The sequence below is a fragment of the Miniopterus schreibersii genome (genome assembly GCF_964146895.1).
Source record: "Miniopterus schreibersii genome assembly, chromosome: X".
In the NCBI taxonomy this organism is placed as follows: Eukaryota; Metazoa; Chordata; class Mammalia; order Chiroptera; family Miniopteridae; genus Miniopterus; species Miniopterus schreibersii.
The window spans coordinates 44,639,767-44,664,434 of record NC_138104.1 but is presented as its reverse complement, the minus strand read 5'-3'; the positions used below and the strand labels follow the sequence as shown (position 1 = coordinate 44,664,434).

General features: G+C 33.0%; 1 protein-coding gene across 3 annotated transcripts in view; it reads right to left on the bottom strand.

The window, feature by feature from the left end:
- Positions 1 to 24,668, bottom strand: part of HDX (highly divergent homeobox) — a 189,819-nt gene that overhangs the window by 107,532 nt on the left and 57,619 nt on the right. For all 3 annotated transcript variants that reach the window (XM_081126850.1, XM_081126852.1, XM_081126851.1), the window contains one exon: positions 18,293 to 18,346. In XM_081126850.1, coding sequence (XP_080982976.1) covers positions 18,293 to 18,346 — 54 coding nt within the window. The remainder of the gene's footprint in view (positions 1 to 18,292; positions 18,347 to 24,668) is intronic.

Below are 24,668 nucleotides of genomic sequence, written 5' to 3'. Positions count from 1 at the left end.
ACAAACTTACAGTCAACATCACACTGAATGGTCAAAACCAAGAACCATTTCCCTTAAAAACAGAAACAAGATAAGGAATATCCGCTTTCACCACTCTTATTGAATATCGTATTGGAAGCCCTTTCCATGGCCATCGGTCAGGAAGAAAATGTAAAATGTATCCAAAATGAAAAGGAGGGAGTAAAACTGTCATTATTTGCAGATGACATGATATTATACATTAAAAACCCTAAAGATGCCATCAAAGTACTACTAGAATTGATAAATTAATTTGGCAAGGTACCTGGATACAAAATTAATGTCCAGAAATTGATAGCATTTTTATACACAAACCATGAACTCTCAGAAAGAGAAACTGGGAAAACAATACCATTTACCATTGCAACTAAAAAAATAAGATATCTAGGAATAAACTTAACCAAGGATGTGAAAAACTTGTACTCAGAAAACTACAGGACATTAAAAAAATAAGTAGAGGAAGATATAAACAAGTGGAGGAATATACCATGGTCATGGATTGGAAGAATTAATATCATTAAAATGTCCATGCTACACAAAGCAAGTTATAGATTCAATGCAATTCCTATTAAAATACCAACAGCATATTTCACAGACCTAGAACAAATATTCCAAAAATTTATATGGAACCAAAAAAGACTCTGAAGAGCCACAGCCATCTTGAGAAAGAAAAAGAGAGTTGGAGGGATCACTTTACCAGATATCAAACTGTACTACAAAGCCACTGTAATCAAAACAACCTGTTTTTGGTACAACAACAGACATATAGATCAGTGGAACAGAACAGAGACCCCAGAAATAGACCCAAGCTATTATGGTCAGTCAATTTTTGACAAAGTAGGCAAGAGCATACAATGGAGTAAGGACAGTCTCTTCAATAAATTGTTTTGGAAAAATTGGACAGCTATATGAAAAAAATGAAACTAGACCACCAACTTTCACCATACACAAAAATAAACTCATAATGGATAAAGTCTTAAATGTAAATCACAAAACCATAAAAATCTTGTAAGAAAACATAGGCAGTAAAGTCACAGACATCTCACACATAGTGGAATTTTCTTTGATATATCTCCTAGGTCAAAAGAAACAAGAAAAAATAAACAAATGAGAGTACATCAAAGTAAAAAGCTTCTGCACAGAAAAAGAAATTAGCCTCAAAATACAAAGGAAACCCACAGTATGGGAGAACATATTTGCCAAGTACATGTCTGATTAGGGGCTAATTTCCAAAGTGTACAAAGAACTCTTCAACTCAACAAGAGGAAGACAAACAATCCAATTAAAAAATTCACAAAAATCTAAAGAGACACTTCTCCAAAGAGGACATACAGATGGCCAAGAGATAAATGAAAAAATGCTCAATGTCACTAATCATCAGAGAGATGCAAATTAAAACCACAATGAGGTATCACTTCACACCTGTCAGCATGTCTACCATCAACAAATCAACAAATCACATGTGCTGGCAAGGATGTAGAGAAAGGGAAACCCTGGTATACTGCTGGTGGGAATGCAGACTGGTGCAGCCATTACGGAAAACAGTATGGAGGTTCCTCAAAAAATTAAAAATGGAACTGCCTTTTGACTCAATGATTCCACTTCTAGGAATACATTCTAAGAATTCTGAAACATTCATCAGAAAGAATATATGCACCCCTATGTTCATAGCAGTGCAGTTTACAATAGCCAAGATCTGGAAACAGCACAAATGCCCATCATTAGATAAGTGGATAAAATAGCTGTAGGACATTTACACCATGGAATACTATTCAAGTGTAAAGAAGAAGGATCTCATACCTTTTGGGCAGTATGGGTGGATGTGAAAAATATTATGCTAAGCAAAATAAGCCAAGCAGATAAAGACAAACATCACAGGATTCCACTTGTATGTGAAATTTAAAGAACTTAATAACCTGATGAATTGAATAGATTCAATGACATGGAAGCATGGATTAGACTGACAAATCTCTGAGGAAAGGTGTGGGGGGGGAGGTTGGGGAGAGATTAGCCAAAGAATTTATATGCATATATGCATAACTGAAGGACACAGACAATGGTGTGGTGAGGGACTGGGGACAGGGCTGGATCGAGGTGGAATGAGTCAATGGGGAGAAAAGGGGACATCTGTAATATTTTGAACAATAAAAAATAGATAATAAATAAATAAATAAATAAATAAATAAATAAATAATAAATAAATAAATAAAAATATTTATTTTATCCAGAAACACTCTCACAGGTTAACCCAAAATAACATTTGACCAAATGTCTGGACAGTCAATAGCTTAGTCAACCTGACACATATAATTAATCATCACAGGAATATATCTAAGAAATTCAGGACTAGATATTATCACAATATAAAAGATAAATTTCTTATCTGAGAAGTGATTAATATTTGGAATATATAAAGAACTATTATAGATCAATCACAACAAAATAACCTGATTAAAAATTGGACAGTAGACTAGATTAGACATTGGCCAAAAAGTATATATATAATTGGCTAAAAAGTACATGCATAGATGGCTAAAATCACTAATCATCAGGAAAATACAAATCAAAACCACAACAAGGTATCGCCTCACACCTATTAGGATGGCCGGTATTTAAAAAAAAAACAGAAAATAAGTTTTGGTAAGCATGTGGAAAAATTAGAACACTTGTGCACTGTTGGTAAGAATGTAAAATGGTGTAGCAACAATGGCAAACATTATGACAGTTCCTTAAAAATTTTTTAAGTAAAATTAACATATGATCCAGTTATTCTGCTTCTAGGTGTATAGACCCAAAAAATTCAAAGGAGGAACTAAAATGCCTATATACGAATATTCATAGAAGCATTATTCACAATAGTCAAAATATGGAAGCAACCAAACTGTCCATCAACTAATGCATTGATGAAAAAAACTGGTATATAAATAAATGGGAATAGTATTCATTCCTTAAAAGGAAAGGAATTATCAAATATGCTACAACGTGGATAAACCTTGGGGGCAGTATGTTAAGTAAAATAAATCCGTTACAAAAGGGAAACCTTGTATTAATCTAATTGTCTGTGCTATCAAGAGTAATCAAAGTCATAGAAACAGAAACAATAGAATGGTGGTTGTCAAGTCTCTGAAGACAGGGGGAAATGGGCGGTAAGAAAATGGGTAAGAGCCCTGGTTGGTGTAACTGAGTGGGTTAGGAGGTTCCTGTGCACTGAAGTTTTGCCAGTTCGATTTTAAGTCAGGGCACATGCTTGGGTTGCAGCCTCAATCCCAGGTAGGGGGCATGCAAGAGGCAGCCAATCAATATTTCTCTCTCACATAGATGTTTCTCTGTCTTTCTCCCTCTTCCTTTCTCTCTAAAAATCAATAAAAATATTTTTTTTAAAAAAAGAAAATGGGTAAGAAAATAGTTTTGGAGATTAGTTGCACAATATGAGTCTACTTAATACTACTGACATGTACACTTTAACATAATTAATAGTATATTTTATATTACATGTATTTTAAAACTGTTAAAAAATGTCAAATTAAATTTTCACCCAGAGTCACCAAAAAAACTTTTTTTTTGAGGCCTGCATCTTACCTCTTATAGATAAGACTCTTTCACTGAAGGTACAAAATATATCAATACATAAGTTAAATGGAATGATATATCTCTAGAGCATAGGATTTTTTAAAAGCCATGTACAAAATTTAAAAGTATAATGCTCTGCTAATCATAGAAAATGTAGTTAATGTGATTAAAAATTTGGTTGTTTACAAAGAAAGATACTTTGCTAACATATGTTCAGCACAGTTCTTGTCACTAGTAGTATACAAATTTAAAAAAATAAAGAATTAAGAAAAGCAGGATCCTCTAAATAAGCATTTCACAGGAAAAGAAATATAAGCCTATCTAATTTTATTGTGCTCCACTTTATCATGGTTTACAGATACTGTGTTTTTTTTACAAATAAAAGGCTTATAGTGATCCTCCATTGAATGAGACTATCAACATCATTTGTGAACAGCATTTGTTTACTATGCATTTCTGTGAAACATTCTGGTGATTCTCATAATATTTAAAACTTTTGAATCATTATTATATTTGCTATGGTGATCTGTTATCAGTGCTCTTTGATGTTATTTTTGTAATTGGGAGCACCATGAACCATATAAGACAGCAAACTTAATCAATAAATGTTGTGTGGATTCTGACTGCTCCATCTACCAGGTGTTTCCCTGTCTCTCTACCTCTCCTCAGGCCTCCATATTCCCAGACACAACAATGTTGAAATTACACCAATTAATAACCCTATAGTGGCCTCTAAGTATTCTAGTGAAAAGAAGAGTTGCGCATGTCTCACTTTACATCAAAAGCTAAAAATTATTAAGTTTAGTGAAAAAGGAATATCAAAAGCTGAGATAAGGTAAAAGCTAGGCTTTTGTGCCAAATGGTATACCAAGTTTTAAACACAAAGGAAAAGTTTTTGAAGAAAATTAAAAGTGCTACTCCATTGAACACACAAATGATAAGAAAGCAAAACCGTTTTATTGCCAATATGGAAAATCTTTAAGTCGTCTGGATAGAAGAACAAATTGGCCACAACCTTCCCTTAATGCCTAGTTCACAGGAAGACCCTAACTTTTTTATATTCTATGAGGGATTAGTGAGGTGAGGAAGCTGCAGAAAAATTTTAAAGCTCGCAGAGTTTGGTTCATAAGGTTTAAGTAAAAAAGCTATCTCTACAACACAAAAGTACAAGGTAAAGTAGTAAATACTAATGTAGAAGCTGCAGCAAGTTATTTATAAGTTCTAGCTAAGATAATTAATGCAGGTGGCCACACTAAACAACAGAATTTCAATGTAGATGTAACAGCCTTATACTGGAAGAAGATGCCATCTAGGACTGTCATAGCTAGAGAGGAAAAATCAATGACTAACTTCTAAGCTTCAACAGGCTGACTCTCTTGCTAGACATTAATGTAGCTGGTGATTTTAAGTTAAAGCCAGTGCTTATTTACCATTCTGAAAATCTTAGGGGCCTTAAGAATTATGCTAAATTGACTCTGACTATGCTCTATACATAAAACAAAACAAAAGCCAAGATGACAGCAAATCTGAGAAGTACTGCTCAGAAAAGATTCCTTTCAAAGAACTTGCTCACCCAAGAGATCCAATGGAAATGTACAATAATATTAGTGTTGTTGTCATGCCTGCTAACATAACATCCATTCTGGAGCCCATGGATCCAGTAGTAATTTTTACTTTCAAGTCTTATTATTTAAAAAATACATTTCATAAGGTCATAGCTGCAATAAATGGTGATTCCTATGATGGATCTGGGTAAAGTAAGTTAAAAACTTTCTGGAAATAATTCACCATTCTAGAAGCAATTAAGAATATTCATGATTCATGGGGAAGAGGTAATAATATCAACATTAACAAAAGTTTGGAAAAAGTTGATTCTAGGCTCATGGGAGATAAGAGGGGATTAAAACTTCAGTCAAGGAAGTAACTGCAGATATGGTGAAAATAGCAAGAGATCTTGAATTAGAAGTGGAGCCTGAAGATGTGACTGAGTTGATGTAATCTCATGATGAAACTGTAATGGATGAGGAGTTGCTGATTATGAATGAGCAAATAAAGTGGTTTCTTGAGATGGAATCTACTCCTGGTGAAGATTTTGTGAAGATTGTTGAAATGACAACAAAGGATATTACATAAGCTTAATTGGAAAATCAATTGCAGGGTTTGTGCGAATTGACTCCAATTTCAAGAGGAGTTTTACTGTTTGTAAAATGGTATCAAACAGCATCACATGCTACAGAGAAATCATCTGTGGAAGGTAGAGTCAATTGATATGGCAAACTTTACTGATAACTTATTTTAAGAAATAGCCACAGCTACTTCAACCTTCAGCAACCACCACCTTAATCAGTCAACAGCCATCAACATGGAGGCAAATTCCTTCACTTGCAAAAAAACAAAAAACAAAAAAATCCGTATATCTTTTTGAAGCTTCAAATGATGTTTTGCATTTTTAGCATTAAGTTATGTACATTTTTAGAGATAATATTATTATACTCTTAATAGGCTACAATATAGTATAAACATAATTTTTATATACACTGAAAAACCCAAAATTTCATGTGACTTGCTTTATTGCAATATTCACCTTATTGTGGTAGTCTGGAACAGAACCCACAATATGTCAAAGGCATGCTTGTACAAAATATTGCTAAGAAAATTTTAAAAGGCTTAAATTAATAGAAAAACACAATTTTTTCAGGGTCAAAATAGTCAATATTGCTAAGATGTTATGCATTCCATATTTATCTATGCATTCAAAACAATTCTAACCAAAAGCACAGTTAGGCTTTTGTAGAAAATAAAGAATTAATTTTAAAATTCATATGATGATCCAAATGACATATAATAGCCAAAACAATGTTGACAAAGAACATGGTTGGAGGAATAACACAACATGATTTCAACAGCTACTTCAACCTTCAGCAACCACCACCTTAATCAGTCAACATATAAACCTAGTATAATTAAAGCAGTGTGATATTGAAGTTAGACAAATAAATCAATGAAAATAAATATTAAGTCCATAAATAGATACACATATATATGGACAACTAATTGTCAAGAAAGTTGTTTATGCAAATCAGTGCAAAAGGATAGTCTTTTCACCAAATGGTTCTGAAATGATTGGATATTCATATACAAAAAAAATTTTATTCATACCTCATACCATATACAAAATTTAACTCAAAGGGATCATAGACATAAACATGAGAACAAAAGTTAATTTTAAGAAACCTAAAATAGCCTGGCTTGCCTGGCTCAGTGGTTGAACATCGACCTATGATCCAAGAGATCTCAATTTGATTCTGGATCAGAGCACATGGTCGGGTTGCAAGCTCAGTCCCCAGTAGGGGGCGTGCAGGGGGCAGCCGATCAATGACTCTGTCATCATTGATGTTTCTATCTCTCTCTCTTTCTCCTTTCCTCTCTTTGAAATCAATAAAGACATATTAAAAAAAAAACAAACCTAAAATAAAACATAAAAGAAAACTTGTCAGTTTGGATTAGTCAAATAATTTTTAGATATAACATCAAAAGCATAATTCTTAAAAGAACAAATTAGATTTCATCAAATTAAAATCATCTGCTCTCTAAACACAGTGTTCACTTGGAATAGACCTTCTTCACCTAATAAAGTGAATCCAGGAAAATTTTACCATGAATATCACAGTTTATTTGAAAAAATTAACATATTTTCCCTAAAATTAGAAATAAGGTAAAGATGTCTGCTTTGTCTTCTTCTATTCAACATGGTAATGAACGTTCTAAACATTGCAATCAGGCACGAAAAAGCAAAAGCATCCAGATTAGAAAGGAAGAAGTAAAATTTACTTTGTTCACAGATGACATGATCTTGTATACAGAAATACTTAAGGAAGCCCCTCCCCACAAAATAACTACTAGAACTAATAAAGAAGTGCAGCAAACTTTAAGGATACAAGATCCACATACATAACTACTTATTCCTACATGCAACATGGTGAATAGAAAAATAAAATTGAGAAAAGTTTTCATTCAAAAAGAATAAAACATAAAAGAATAAATTTAACAAAAAGAAGTGTAAGACTTATAAATTGAAAATGCTACAACTTTGTTAGGAGAAATTAAAGATCTAAATAAATTGAGAAATATTCACGTTAATTAATTGGAAGTCAATATTGTTAAGATATCAGTATTCTTCAAGTTGATCTATGTACTCAATTCAATTTCTTTCAAAATTCCAGAAGGCTCTTTTTTAAAGAAATTGTCAAGCATATTCTAAAATATATATAGAAATTCAAAGCAAAAGAGTAATTGAAAAGTTTTGAAAAAACAAAATTGGAGAACTTCTATTTCTTCACTCCAAAATTTACTGTAAAGCTACAGTAATCAAGACAGTGTGGTTCTGGATAAAGACATACATATAGAACAATAGGACCAAATTGAGAGTCTAGAAATAACTTCTTATATTTATAGGCAATTGAGTTTATGCAAAGATATCAAGGCAATTCATTAGAATGGAGAGATAGTCTGCTTAACAAATGTTGCTGGGACAACCAGATATGCACACAAAAATTAACTCTAAATAGATCATAGACTTAAATGTAAAAGCTAATCCAATAAAATTTTAAAAGAAAACAGAAAAAATTTTGAGACCTTTGGTTAGGCAAAGATTTCCTAGATACATAACCAAAAGCACAGTCCATAACATAAAAATTAATAAAATAGATCTCAACAAAATTCAAAACTTTGACAATTCAAAATCCATCATGAAGAAAATGAAAAGACAAGTAACAGATAGGAGGGAAATATTTTCAGATCACTTATCCAGTAAAGAACATGTATGCAGAATATGCAAAAAATCTCTTATAACTCAATAATAAGATAATCTGATTAAAAAAATGGGCCACGGATATAAACAGATACTTCAACATAAAGAATTCTCAAAACTCAAATAAATGGGCAAAATATTTGAAAAACATTTCACCAAAAAAGACATGGAAATAGTCAACAAGCACATGAAAATGTGGTCCAACACCATTATTAATGAGACAAATGTAAATTTAAATTACAATGTGGACCACTACACACCATTACAATAGCTAAAATTAAAAAACAAACAAACTGATCAGACCAGAAGGGAGTGGCACAATATCTTCATCACGAGGAACAGGAAAAAACCTACAGTCAAGAATACACTACCCAGCAAGGTTATCATTCAGAACTGAAGGAGAGATCTAGATTTTCCCATATGGGGGATACAGCCCACAACCGAAGCATACGCCCCAAGAGGGCATGGGATGACACCCATCCAACTGAGCCACACTGGCCAGGGCAAAACCTGGGTATTTAAACCTGCTTTTCAACTGTAAATCTTAAGAAATTTACATGTAGATCAAGTCTGTGAGATGAAAATTTAAAATTTAATCATTTAAATTGACATGTGCTGTAAGTGTAAACATATTGATTTTAAAGACAGTAATGGTAAAAAAAGGAGCATGTAAAATATCTCAATAATTTTTGTACTAATTACACATTCAAAGGATAGAATTTAGACATATCAGTTAACATATATTATTCAAATTAATATTACCTGCAGCTTTTCACTTTCTAATGTTGCTACTAGAAAATGTAAGCCAGGGTGGGGAAAGTCTGGCCTGCAGGCCATATACGGCCCACAAAATCATTTGTTCTGTCCCTGCCAAGGCAACCTCAGGCAGTACTGGAAATTCAATAAATCTAGGACCTTTTTCATAACTAATTTTTAAGTTGATAATTTTGTATGGACCAAGAACAATGTTATGCATATCCAAATGGCCCTTGGCAGAAAAAAGTTTCCCCACCCTTGATGTAAACCTACATATGTGGCTCATATTACATTTTTATTGTACTACACGGGTCCACAATGTGCCAAGCATTGTGCTTGATCTTAGGGGTAGAAATAGTGAGAAAAAACAGACATTTCTCCTGCATTTTTGGAAATAACTCTTTAGATTTAACAGAAAGATAGTTATTAATGGAATAATCATAAAATCAAATATAAAATGCCATTGTGATAAATGAACATGTTGATCACTTACTATCTTCTAGAAGCACACTCAAACCACATAATAAACATAAAGAAATATAACTGTTTTCTCTGAAAAATCTTCCATCCACTTTCAAAGAAAATCCTCCCAGTGTCAATGCCCTTCAGCCAAAACCCACTAAGCATACACCAGTATGTAGTTTTTAATGTACAGGTTTTGTATAACTTTTGTCAGATTTATCCCTCAGTATTTCATATTATTATGCTCTTTTAAAGGTATTTTTAAAATTTCAATTTCTGATTATTTGTTGATAGTACATAGACATACAATTTTTGCATATTGATCTTGTAACCTGTAATCTTGCTAAACTTACCTATTAGTTCTAATTACTTTTTTCATGAATTATGTTGTATTTTCTACATAAATGATATCATCTGGGAATAAAGATATTTTCACTTCCAACTTGAGTAACATTTTTTTCTTGCCTTACAGCACTGTCTAGAACCTCCAATACAATGTTGGTGAGAGGGGACATCTATGTCTTGTACCTGACCTTGGGGGCAGGCATTCTGTCTTTCATAATTAAGAATGTACAGGTTTTTGTACATGCACTTTAAAAAGCTGAGGAATTTCCCTTCTACTCCTAGTTTTCTAAGTGTTTATCAGGAATGGATGTTAAATTTAGTCAAATGCTCATTCTGTATGTATTGACATGATCACATAATTTTTCTTTTAGTTTGTTAAGATCATGATTACATTGATTTTTTAAAATGTTAAACTAGGCCTGTATCCTGAGATAAACTCCACTGGATCTGATTTGCTCAACTTTTGTTGAAGATTTTGCATCAATGTTCATGAGATATAATGGTCTATTGTTTTCTTGTAACATCTCTGCCTAGTTTGAATATAAGCATAGTGCTGGCTTTATAGAATCAGCAGGAAGTATTTTTCTCCTCATTTTCTGGAATAGTTTGTTAAAAAATGGCATTGTGTCTTAATGTTTGGTAGAATTCAGCAGTTGAGCTTTTCTTTGTGAGAAGTTGTGTTTTTTTAACTTTGATTTAATAGATATAAGACTATTGCAATAATCTATTTCTTGTTTTATAAGCATTTTTAAATTTTATGTCTCTGACAATTTTTGTCTGAGTTTTTAAATTTGTTCCAATAGACTTGTTCATAATATTACATTATGCTTTTATTGTCTGTGGAAACTACAGTGATGCTACCTTTTCTACTTTAGATACTGATAATTTGTAAATCTTTTCACTTTTTGTTCTGATCAGTTTGGTTTAGTAATTTTGTTGATTTACTTTAAAAATCATCTCATGAATTAAATTTTTCTTTAATGTACTTCTGTTTTCTTATTCACTGATAACTACTCTGTGTTGTTTTGCTTTGTTTACATTGGGTTGTAATGGAAGCTGAAGCCTCTTATTTGAAACTTTTTTGTTTGGATTATTCTTTTTCTGATATGGTCATTTAGTGCTTTATATTTTCCCATCATTACTACTTTCACAGCATCCCCAAACCTTTGATATGTTGTGTTTTCATTCTTATTCAGTTAAAAATGCTTTATAATTTCTCTTTTGATTTTTTCATCGGTCCATTAATTACTCATAAATGTGCTATTTATTTTCCAACTAATTCGATGTTTTTTGAGATCTTCTTGTTACTGATTCCTAACTTACTTCCTCTGTGGTCAGATAGCATATATTGTATAAATTTAAACTTTGAAATTTACTAAAACATTTTGCATGGCACAGAATTAGGTCTACATTGAAAAATGTAATGGGTACACTTGAAAACGATTTGTGATTGCTATTTTTGGGCAGAGAGTTCTATAATTGTCAAAAAGGTCAAGTAGATTAACAATGTCAGCCATATCTTCTGATTCCTGTGTACATTTTCTATCAAGTTTTGAAGAAAGAGTGTTGAAATCTTTGAGTATACTTGGTGATTTGTTTATTTCTCTTTATAGTTCTCTCAGTTTTGGCTTCATATATTTTGAAGCTCCGGTTATAAGGTGCATAAATGATTATAACTCTTATGTCCTCATGACAGATTGACTTTTTTGTCAATAACAAATGACCTGCTTTATCCCTGTTAATAATCTTTGCTCTGACATTTACCTTGTCTGATAGCAATATAACCACTTATCTGTGTATTTATAAAGTGTCTTTTTTGTAGGTAGTATATAGTTGGGTCTTATATTTTTTAATCCAATTTAACTATGGCATTTAATTGGCATGTTTGAGTCATTTACAGTGAATGTGATTATTAACATGAGTTTGTCTACCATCTTGCTCTTTGTTTTCTGTTTGTGCCATTTGTTCTTTATTTTTCCTTATTATTTTTCTTACTTTTTAAAAACAAATATTGAATTATTTTTATCATTTAATTTCATCTGTTTAATTTTTTGGCTTATTAGCTATAACTATTTGGTTGTTGTACTGGTTGCTTTAGGGCAAGATTTCTCAGCAGCAGCATTATTGACATTTTTAGGCTAGGTAATTATTTGTTGTTGGAGTCAGTCTTATGCATTGGAGAATGCTTAGCAGCACCCATGGTCTGCACCTGCAGATGCCAGTAGCACCTCTCCAAGTTTTGACAGGCAAAAATGAATCCAGAAATTGCTAAATGTTCCCTGTGTGGCAAAATTGTCTCTAGATAAGAACTGCTTTAGAGTTTATAGTATACAACTTAAACATTTTACCTTAACATGATAAATTACTTCATGTATTAGTTTAAGAACCTTATAGTAGTGTATTTTCTCTTGTGCCCTCTCAGCCTTTATTCTACTGTGTCATATATTTTAGTTATATTTATGTTTTTAGTCTCACATTATAATGTGATTATTTCATTAAACAATTATTTTTAAATATACAGAAAAATTTTATATATTTACCCATGTGGTTAACATTTCCAGTGCTCTTTATTCTTCTGTGTAGATTCAAATTTCCATCTAACACCATATTCCTTTTGCATGAAGGAAATCCTTTAACATTTATGTGTGAGTCTCCTGAACATGAATTCTTTTAGTTGGTGTATATCTGAAAAAGTCCTTAATATTTCATGGTCAATTTTGAACAATATTGTAGTTCAGTATAACAGTTAGGGTGATAGTTTTTCTTCAGTGTTTTAAAGATACTGTGCCACTGTTTTTTCATTGTATTGTTTCTGATAAGAAACATGATGTTATCCTTAACTTTATTTCTCTATTCACAACATGTACATTTTCTCAGGTTATTTTTAATTTTTCTCTTATTATGATGTGACTTTGTGGTTCTTACACTTGAACTTCATTGAGCTTCTTGGATCTCTGTGTTTATAGGTTCATCAAATATAGAATATTTTAATGCATTCATTATATATTCAAATATTTTCCTGCTCCCCTCAAACTCTTTGAGGTATTTTTATTATGCATATGTTAGGTTACTTGAAATTGTGCCACAGCTGACTAATGCTCTTTTTTTAAAGAAGTTCTTTTTTTCTTTTTTTAAAAAATATAACTTTATTGATTTCAGAAGAGGAAGGGAGCGAAAGAGAGAGAGAAATAAACATCAATGATGAGAGAGTCATCATTGATTGGCTGCCTCCTGCATGCCCCCAACTGGAGATAGGGCCTGCAACCCAGGTATGTGTGTTGACCAGGAGCTGAACCTCGATCTTCTGGATCCTAAGATGATACTCGACTGCTGAGCCATGCCCAGATGGGTTATTTTTTCTTTATGTTTCATTTTGGGTATATTCTATTGCTGTGCCTTCAAGTTTACTAATCTTTTCTTTTGCAACATTAATATTTCATTAGTGCCATCTAATGTGTTCCCCCTCCCCAAACATTATAATTTTCATCTCTAGAAGTTATTTTTATGTATTTTTATATCTTCAATGTTGCCACTTAACTTTTGAAACATACAAAATACAGTTACAATAATGGTTTTAATAACCTCTTCTCTTAATTCTAACATGTGTCAGTTCTGGTCATTTTCATTTAATATTTTTTCTCATCATCATCGGTCATATTTTTCTGCTTCTTTGCATTGTAGTAATTTTTGATGGATGACAGATACTATAAATTTTATCTTGTTGGCTATTATATATTTTTATATTCTTAGGATAAGATTTAGCTTTGTTCTGAGATGCAAATAGTTTACATAGAAACTGATTGATCCTTTCTGGATTTGCTTTTAGGATTTGGATTTGTTAGGCAGAATAAGAGCAATATTTATTCTATAATAAACTTTCTGTGTGTTTTACAAAATGGACCATAAATTATAAAGTTTTTCAGTCTGGCTGGTGGGAAAGAACACTATTACTGGCCCATATGAGTACTGTTATTCCTAATATTTTTAGATGATTCTATTTCCAGACATATTTTCTCCATTCACATGGGTATTCAGTACTCCATTGACTTCCAAGGGTAACCTTTTGCATATTTCCTGAGTTCTTTTTCTGCATAGCTCTCTCTTCTCCAATACTCTGCCCTGCAACTCTAGTCACACTCCCTGGACTCTCACACTCCATCTCCTCAACTCAAGGAACCACTTCAGGCCTCACCTGTGCTTCTGTTTTCTGCACCATAGTCTTGTAACTTTCTCAAGGCAGTAATGTGGGCCAGGAAGCTTAGCATCACTATTATCCATTGCCTATGGTAGACAGTCACTAAGGTAGCAACCTCATTATCTCACCACATGGTTTTCATGCTTTTATATAATCCCTTTCCTCTGAGTATGGTGGGACCTGTGTCTTGTTTTTAACCAATAGAATATAACAAAGATGATGAGGTGTCACTCTTGTGATTGTGTTATATTATAAAAGACTTTGTCTTACTAGCAGACTCTCTCTAGAACTAGCCTGGCGGCTTGCAAAAGTAAGTGGCCATTTTTTAAAAGCCTACATGACAAGAAATGGTGGGAGACATCTGGGAATTGTGGGGAGCCTCTAAGAACTAAGGAGGGCCCTTAGAACTGTATGTAGCCTCTTCTAGGATATGATAGTAACCTCAAGCTAACAGCCAGTGAGAAGACATGGCCTCAGTCTTATAGCCACAAGAAATGAATTGTTCCAACAACCTGAGTGAGTTTACAAGCATATTCATCCTCATTCAAGTCTCCAGATGTGAATGTAGCCTAGCTAACACCTTCATTGCATCCTTGTGAGACCCTAAGCAGAAGATGCCTGGATGGATTCCTGACCAGAAAAAACCTGTAAGATAATAAATGCATGTTATTTTAAGTTGCTAAGATCATGGAGATTTGTCAAGCAGCAATTGATAGCTAATATAGACAGAGTAGTTCAGCTATCAACAATTTTTTTGTTTTCTTTCATTTAAAAACAACTGAGTTTTCCTTGATTTATGAAGGATAGTTTTGACAAACAGAATTATTGGTTGAAAGGTATTTTCTTTAAACATGTGAAAAATGCTGGCCTTCTTTCCTCTAACATTTTAGGTGAAAAATCCATTACTGTTGGTTGAATTGATGTTTTCCTGTAGGTAATGCATCATTTCTCTCTGGTTAGATTTAAGATTATTTTTTTGTCTTTAGTTGTCAGAAATTTAATTATGATGTGTCTGGGTGTGGATTTTTTGCATTTATCTTGTTTAGAATTCACTCACTTTCTTGAATCTGTGTTTATGCTATTTTTTCCCCAAACTTGAGAAATGTTCAACCATTACTTCTCTGAATGTTCTTTCAATACCATACTCTTTCTCTTCTTTTTATGGGGCTCCAATAAATATGCAAATATTGAATGGTTCTTATTGTCCCACAGTATTCTGAGGTTCTGTTTATTATTTTTCAGGATTTTCTCTATGTTGTCTTAGTTGGGTAAATTCTAATAATCTGTCCTTAAGTTCATTGATTCTATTTTTTAAATCACTACTCAAATATTGAGTAATAAAGTTATTTTTAAAGTTTCACTTATTGTATTTTTCAGTTCTATAATTTTAATTTGGTTCTTTTATAACTTTGCTCTTTTAAGAGTTTCATTTGTTTAAAAGTAATTTATGATTTCTTGTTGAAGCATTTTTATAATGAATGTTGTAAAATCCTAAAATCTTTGTCAGATAGTTCCATTACTCAGTTCACCTCAGTGTTCATTACAGTTGATTTTCTTACACTTTGGCCATTATGATAGGAGATTTTTGGTTTCATTTAAATCTTTTTTTTTTTAAATCAGGCAGTCATCCAGTTATGTTTAGTGCACAAGTCCTGGCCTACTTTTATGGGTTGTGATTTCAATTATATTTTATCTTCAGAACATTTGTGGTGTTATTTTAGCTTGTTTGATATACCTGGTGCCACTTGGGCTTCCACTGATCCCTACTGCTACAATCTGAAGGGACAGAGGATAACCTCCAGCTCAAAGGATTATTGTGGAGAGACACCTCTTATTGGTGCAACCCAACAGATCAGTGTCTCTAGATGGAAAAATAGATTCAACCATTAGATTCTGCATCCTTCAGGGATGAGTAGCACACTTTCTGGCTGGGCACTTACAGTGTCCTGATCACTTTTGCTGGTACTAAGCAAGCCATCTGGTTCTCTAAGTAGGAGAAAGAATTATCTGACTAACAGGGACAAAGAGGATTCCCAGACCAGGCTGTTTTTGTTTGTTTGGTATTGCTGTCTGGTGTCTCCAGGTAAGGGAGAAGAATTTCAGGCCCAGTATGGGAAAAAGCACTTCCCCTGGTTATTTATTGCCCCTGAAGTTTCCAATTAATCTCCTTGAGCCAATGTAACCAAGCTCACTTCATGTCTTTGGGACTCCCATACCATCAATGGGAGGAATGAGCCTACCCAAGTTGTCTTTTCTTGTTAGATTGAGGGTCATGAGGTGCATAGCCTGTATCACCTTCTTCTGTCACCTTTATTATTTCTGAATGTGGGGACAAAATACCTGTAGTTCCTCCAAGTGTTGGAGTCCCTAACCAGTTGCTTTCTTTCCATCCTCCAGAGATTCTCTTTCATGATATATAGTTCTATTTCATGGAGAAGAAAAATAAAAAGGAGTCTACATAATCCTGCCTAGTTCTATAGCCTTAGCTTCCATTTTATGATCTCCAAACCTAACATACAATAATTTGAGTTATCTTTCTAAAAGTTTATTCATGTCTCTTTTATGATTAAATCCTTTAATAATTTCACATATATCAAACAGTTATATAAAAATCTCCTGAGGTACTTCATAAAATGCAGATTTAAGGATCTTATGCACACCAACTGAATGAGATTTGTTGAGAAAACACAATTTCAGTGTAGTTCTATTACATTAATATTATAAACATCACAGCAGTTATAGCATAAACACAAAATAAGATTGTTAAAATATTAGTTACTCATCACTGGTAAATACTAAAGTACACTAATACTAATGTAAATTATTTAATGTTGACTGAGATGTTTATAGCAATCATGATTCAATTATATGATCAAATTAACTGCATTAATTAGATGTAGAAAAAGTATAATATTTTATTATCTCTGAATGCTCTTTAAAACCACAAAAACCTACTAAAAAATTATCTAGGGTGCTGATTACTGCATTTTATTTAAGGTTGCCTTTATAGTATATATAAATAATATGATCACAAAATATATTCTTTGAGATAATGCAGTCTTATTGAGGTTTGGTTTTGCCAAATTTACAAATATTATTACAAGGCTTTTGTGTGCTGGGAGTTTTTTGATTTCTGCTTCAACTTCCTCAGTAGTTATCAGCCTATTCAGGTTTTCTGACTCTTCTTGATTGCATTTTGGAAGGCTGTATTTTTCTAGGAATTTGTCCATTTCATCCAGGTTGTCCAGTTTGGTGGCATATAGTTGTTCATAGTATTTTCTTACAATCCTTTGTATTTCTGTTGGGTCAGTTGTTACTTCACTTCTTTCATTTCTGATTTTGTTTATTTGGGTCCTTTCTCTTTGTTTCTTGATAAGTCTAGCTAAAAGGTCATCAATCTTGTTTATCTTTTCAAAGAATCAGTTCTTGGTTTCATTGATCTTGGTATTGTTGTGTTGTTGTTTTTTTTAAATCTCTATGTTATTTATTTCCTCTCTGATCTTTACTATTTCCTTCCTTCTACTTACTTTGGGCTTTTCTTGTTGCTATTTTTCTAAGTCTTTAAGCTGTAGGGTTAGATAATTTATTAGAAGAGTTTCTTGTTTTTTGAGGTAGGCTTATCATGCTATGAATATTCCTCTCAGGACTGCTTTCATTATGTCCCATAGATTTTGGGTTGTTGTGTGATCTCTTACCCTTACAGCATGGATTGACCTGAGAGGATTATGCTAAGTGAAATAAGCCAGTCAGAGAAAGACAAGTACCACACGATCTCACTCAGATGTGGAATCTAATGAACAAAATAAACTGATGAATAAGATAGATACAGAGACATAGAACCATGGAACGGTCCAAAGAATTTCAGAAGGAAGGTTGAAGTGGAGAGTGGGGGGAGAGAGATTAATCAAAGAACTTAGATGCATATATACATGACCTATGAACACAGATAATAATGTGAAGACCTGGGTGGGTTGGGGTGGATGTCTGGTGGAGGGGTTCAATGGGGGGGGGGGAGAGAGACATCTGCAGTACTTTCCACAATAAAGAAAAAAATATCATTACAGTTTTTTCAATGACATTCCTACTAAAAACACAGGGGAAAACCCATTTGTTGCTTTTAATGAAAGATTACTTACTGCTCTTTTTCTAGAACACCCTGTAATCCAAGGCACAGTAAGGTTTCCTGAAATCTGTGGAAACAACAAATGGAATCTCAGTAAGGTACTACTACTTGGAAAGCTGATAAACACCAAAAAATTCATATAAGACTTCAAGATAGGCTTTCATTCAGTGCATATTCCCCACCTAGACAATCCTGTTTCCTGACTGAACACAATAGATTGAGAAGGCCTTCTCTGGTGGAGAAATTTTAGAAGTGGTGCAAACTTCCCCTGGAAATTCAATAAAAATTCTAGGACATTTTTAGGGCCTGGAAGTATGGTTTAGAATCTATGAACAATAAAATTCTTACAATAAAAATGCAGTGCTCTGTGGGATGAGTTACAATAATTAAATTATTAACTGTAGCCTTTATGCTGCATTTTAGTTCTCACAATTTATTCAGCCCTAGCCAGTTTGGCTCAGTGGTTTGAGTGTCAGCCTGAAGACCGAAGGGTCTTGGGTTCAATTCCCGGTCAAGGGCATGTACTTAGGTTGCAGGCTAGATCTCCAGCCCCAGTCCAGGCACGTGGGGGAGGCAACCAATCTATGTGTCTCTCTCACATGAATGTTTCTCTCTTCATATCTCCCCTTCCCTTCCACTCTCTCTAAAAAACATCAATGGAAAAAATATCCTTGGGTGAGGATTAACAACAGTAACAAAAAAAGATGTATTCATCCTCCATAACTGTGAATTTATTTTTAAGCAGAAACTACTAAAGCAAATAGCCAGCAGCAGTTTACTACATCAGCATTGCCACACAAGGAGGTAGATACTACTCCAGTTGGATTTGGGGGAGTGTTCATAAAGATCAAGGTGGTTCCATGAGCTGGAGCACAGGTTAGCCTGTGCTTTGCCATACTTTGTTCTGGGACACAAGGATTTGGAGTATTCCAAACTTTCACTTGTTTCTCCTTCTTTCCTAAACCCGTACTTCCTGAGAGACTGATAAGGCAAATCAATCTTGCTAAGTGGTGATATTGAGAATGTGGTATTCAATCAAGCATTTATTTTATTTGATAAGTTATATTCAGTCATGGCTTATGAATTACTATTATGCCTACTAATAAGAAGTGATGATCAGTCAATGTAAATAGTAAAGTAATATCGTCAATTACTACCACCCCTAGCCACTACACTTGCCATTTTACTTTGAGTTCAAAATACACCAATATGCTAAGGATAGGCTAAACTGATATAAACACCAAATAATACTTTTATGAACAAATTTAAAAATAAATTTACTCAAGTTAAAATCTCACTATAGTAAAATGTCAATTAACTAGAATGCCCGAGGGTCATGAAGTTTGAATAATTTACTTTTTAAATGGTGAATGGAGAGTGATAACATTTCTATGGGAACATCCTTAAAAATATATAGTGTCTTGATTTCCCACCAATAATTGATATATGATATAAAATTTATAAAGTAAATTGATTGCTAGTCTCAATGAAGGAGGTAAATCTGCTAAAATAATCACATAATATACTCTTGAAAAAATAGAGATATCCAACCATTTTGGACTATCTCTTCACATACCTCCATCTATTAGGATAATTTTAAAACTGGCTATATAAAGTTGTTAGAGAAAATATGTTAAACCGAATGAATTGCAAAAGACCCAATAACTACTGAAAACTTACATATAAAATAATAATACATATAATAAACATGGCTAATTGAATTTCTTTAAACATAGACATTTTACATTTTAAGAAAATAAAATGTGGTTTCCTGCTTAAGCCAATTATATCTAATAAAGAAAATGGAAAACTTCTATGAGCATATTAATATACCAATATTATAAATTCCATGAGATTTGGGAAGAGATAAAATTTCACTTTTTTGTTTTATAATCCTGAGGCACCAGTTACTTGATAATCAAATGCTATATTCAATTATCCTCTAGTGTTTGCTTCAAATCTATTCTTCATTTCCTTATGTTTTTGGTAAAACTCAGAATACCCAAGCATAGTAGTTGAATTTGTAAACTTTTCTGAATCATAGTACTGTATAAATAAGTTTCCCACCAATTTGGGAAATTTTGTTTGGTGCAATAGTGATGACAAATTTTCTCCCTCACCAAAAACTATAAAATACAGTATTTTCAATGCCAAGGTAATATACTTCTTGTTTAAATAATATTTAAATTCCTAATACATTTTTCAACACACTGCTTTGGAAAACTACAAAATTAATCTACAAGGAGCCAAGATGCATTTAACAAATACGTTATAACTTACACATCAAATGAGTACTGTATGTTCCAATGTAGAAAACTTAGAAAATTACAGTCATTACAATGGCATTGTCATTGTTGAAAGCATTTTGGGAACTTTTCTTTTGGAGTTGTTTGTTTATGATTCACCCAGAGATTCTGTCTCATTACTTCAGATTTCTTTTTCAATAACTGAAAATATAATAGCTCAGGTTGAACATCCATATTATTCATTAAAGGTGAGTAAGAATAAATTCTACTTTCCAAAATCAAATTTTCCCTCAAATAACGAAGATTTGTTACCACTGAAAACTTTAAAAGTAATCCTACAGGCACTTAAAACAATTGCAAAGGGCTTCAAATCTTTTTGACAAATTGAACATTATTGAAATAAGTGTAGATATCTTTCTAAGGTAACTTATTTTAATTCTAATTCTATTCAAATATTTGTTAGCCATTTCTTCTATAGTAAGTGCTGTTTTAGGTGCTACAGAAAATTTTAAAAAGACATGCAAACATAATTTCCTGGAGGGAAAGACCTACGATCTGAGAGGGAAAGATAAAACAAGTACATGAATGACTTTAATACAAAGAAAGCTATGATAAGTGACTTAAGGGAGGTACAATAAATGAAGTGCTATAGACGGTCAAGATATGGCAAAATTGCATCAACTTGAGGATTGATATCTCAGCCAAACCTTAAAATATGAGTAAAATTTTGATAGGTAGAAATAAAAAGAGCATTCTTGGGAAAAAGTGTGGCATGAGCACAGTGGAGTAAAAAGATAAAGTATCTTTGGGAATCGCCAGTTCAACTAGAACTAGAAATGCAATTAGGGTCACTTTGCAGAGGCTATGAATACCAAGGTACTTTTATATCTAATTCTATAGAAATTGGGGAGCCATTGAAGGTTTTTAAGCAAATGGGTTGTATGGTCAGAATTGTATTTTTGTACATTTGGATGATTAATTTGACTAAATGTGTAGAGTGAGTTGAATAAATATAGAAACTTTAATAATAGTTTAGTCAAGGGGTAAGTGATCTAGGCTTGGAACTAAGGTAGGGGAGGTAGAAATGGAGAAGAGAAATATAAAAGTTATTTCTAAGGAAAAATCTTGTGCATGACATAGAAGAAAACTAGGCAGTCTGGAGATTCCTGGAATAGTCTTTTTATGGCCATCATAAATCTGAATGTAAATGCAAGGAAGTGCTTAATGATGGAAATCTGCTTCTCTTGGCTAAGAGTAGATACATGTATGTGGTTATAAACTGGAATCACGTTATGTAGACAGCTAAGGTTTGTGAATCCAACTGTTATACTCTTATCTTTCTCATGAAAAATTAAACATAATAGATACCATAGATACTATATATCAGTCTATATTATACATTACCTATTCACATTATTGTATATGGTTATATATTAATTGGGAGACATCTAAATGCTTTGATGGATGATTTAAGAAGTTTTAAAGGAAACTGTACTATATTTCATTTTTTACAAGTTAAACCCTAAATATAATTCTGCTGTAATATTCCTGCTAGGTTATGAGCTTATTAAGGACAAGGTATCATGTTTAAAACAATTTAGTCTAACTATTTTTATATAGACACAGGGGATATACACAAAAAATACATTTATTTGATCTCAAAAATGTTTTTGTTATAAAGACAATTCTAAACATATGCAGGATATTCTACTTGAAATATTTAAGAGTGGTTTAGGGGTTTGGCAAAGTTCTTTTTTTTTTTTTTTAAATATATCTTTATTGATTTCAGAGAGAGGAAAGGAGACAGAGAGATAGATAGAAACATCAATGATGAGAGTCATTGATTGGTTGCAGCCGCAATCCTGGCATGTGCCCTGACCCGGAATCGAACCCCGATCTCCTGGATCCTAGGTTGACGCTCAACCGCTGAGCCACGCCCGGCCGGGGTTGGTAAAGTTCTTATGTGAAGTATATTTTATGTGAGTCAGGAAAAGAAAATATATTATTAATTAGCATGTCATTAAGTGGAATTTGATTAATTGAAACAATCAAACAATAACTATGTCTTTTAGCAAAGTTCAGCAGTAAGAGATTCATAAATCAATGTTTTAGCTTTCCATCAGTTGTTTTGGTATCAGTTGAGTATTAAAACTTATCAATCATTCTGTTTTAACAAGCAGTGTTTCTTAGATTTTTTCAGTTATGAGGTAAAGTGCAAAGAGGACATTGCTGGGCTTGTGGGAGGCAATCAATAAACATAAGATTATTGATTGATTGAATTCACTTAGGCCTACATTATTCACTAGCTTCACTAGCTGAAATTTAACAAAAGGCCAAGAGTGGAAATATATACAAGAAACCATTACATGGAGTAGGCAGTAGGAGGAGAGAAATAAGGTGCTTCAAGTTGAAAATAATGTGTTCAGGAGCAAAAGAGAAAATATGTAGTATCTTATTTTAAAATATGTCCCCTTCTCTCTATCAAGCCTGGAAAAGCTTTCAGAAGTTAAATAAACCTTACAAATGGAAAGTTCAGTACTACAACTTTTGGCCAAGCATCTAACAATTTTTCAAAGCACATGAATTTTTCTTCTGTTAAGTAATATGAAACTAGGATTCAAAGAAACACACCCAGCCCCAGCAGGGGGAACCACAAGCTGTGGAGTGCTGAAAACTTCAAACAGAGTACTCAAGGCCAGTCACAAACAGCATCCAGCATTGGCCTGCAACAGAGACCATCCAAAAGACTGGGTGTCCTAGCAGATCTACCTAATACATAAAAACAAATCCAAACAGGCAGCCAAAATAAGGAGATAAAAAACAAAAAACAAAAAACAAAAAACAAAAACAAATGAAAGAACAAAAGAATTCTGCAGAAGAAGAGCTAAATAAAATGGAGATAAGCAATCTATCAGGCATAGAGTTCAGAATAGTGATCATAAGGATGCCTAACAGAATGAAAAAAGATATGGAAATGATGAAGGAAATCAAGAATGACATAGTAGAAATAAAAAAGAACACTAGAAGGAATAAACAGCAGATTAGGGGAAGCTGAAAAGTAGATCAGCAAAGTAGAAGACAGGGTAAAAAAACCACTCAATCAGAGAATCAAAAAGAAAAAAACAATTAAAAAACAGAAAGATAGTTTAAGGGAGCTGTGGAACAACATGAAATATAACAATATTTGCATCATAGGAATGCCAGAGGATGTAAAAAGTAAGCAAGTATTAAAGAACGTGTTGGAAGAAATAATGACAGAGAACTTTCATAACCTGGTAAGGAAAAAAGTCACCCAAGTTCAGGAGGCACAAAGAGTCCCAAGCAAGAAGAACCCAAAGAAGTTCACATTCAGACACAGCTTAATTAAATTGCCAAATATTCAAGAAAAAGAGAGAATCTAAAGAGCAGCAAGAGAAAAGCAATCTGTTACCTACAAAGGAGCTCCCATAAGGCTGTCAGCTGATTTATGATCAGAATCTCTATAGGCCAGAAGGGAATGACATGAAGTATTCAAGGTAATGCAAAACAAGGATCTGAAACCAAGACTACTATATCCAGCAAGGCTATCAGTCAAAATAGATAATGAAATAAAGAGCTTTGCAGACAAAAAAAAAAAAAAGGCTAAAGGAGTTTACCAGCATTGCAAAAAATGTTAAAGGGGATGCTGTAATAAGAAGTTGAAATAGAATCAGAAACATAGTCATAAAGAAATAAAATGGTAATACATAAGGACCTATCAATAAGAACCTTAAATATAAATGGATTAAATTCTCCAACCCAAGGACATAGGGTAGCTAAATGGATAAGAAAACAAAATCCAAATATATGCTGTCTACAAGAGACACACCTCAGAACAAAAGACTCACACAAGCTAAAGAAAAAGAGAAAGAGGAAAAAAAACACCTTCTGGAGGACTTTAAGGGAGAGATTGACAGCAATACAGTCACAATAGGGGACTTACCACCCTACTGACTTCACTGGATAGATCTTCCAGACAAAAAATCAACAAGGAAACAGTGACTTTAAATGACACAGTAGATCAGATGGATTTAATTGACATTTACAGAACATTTCACCCAAAAGCTGCAGAATATGCATTCTCAAGTGTACATGGGACATTCTCAAAGACAGACCACATGTTAG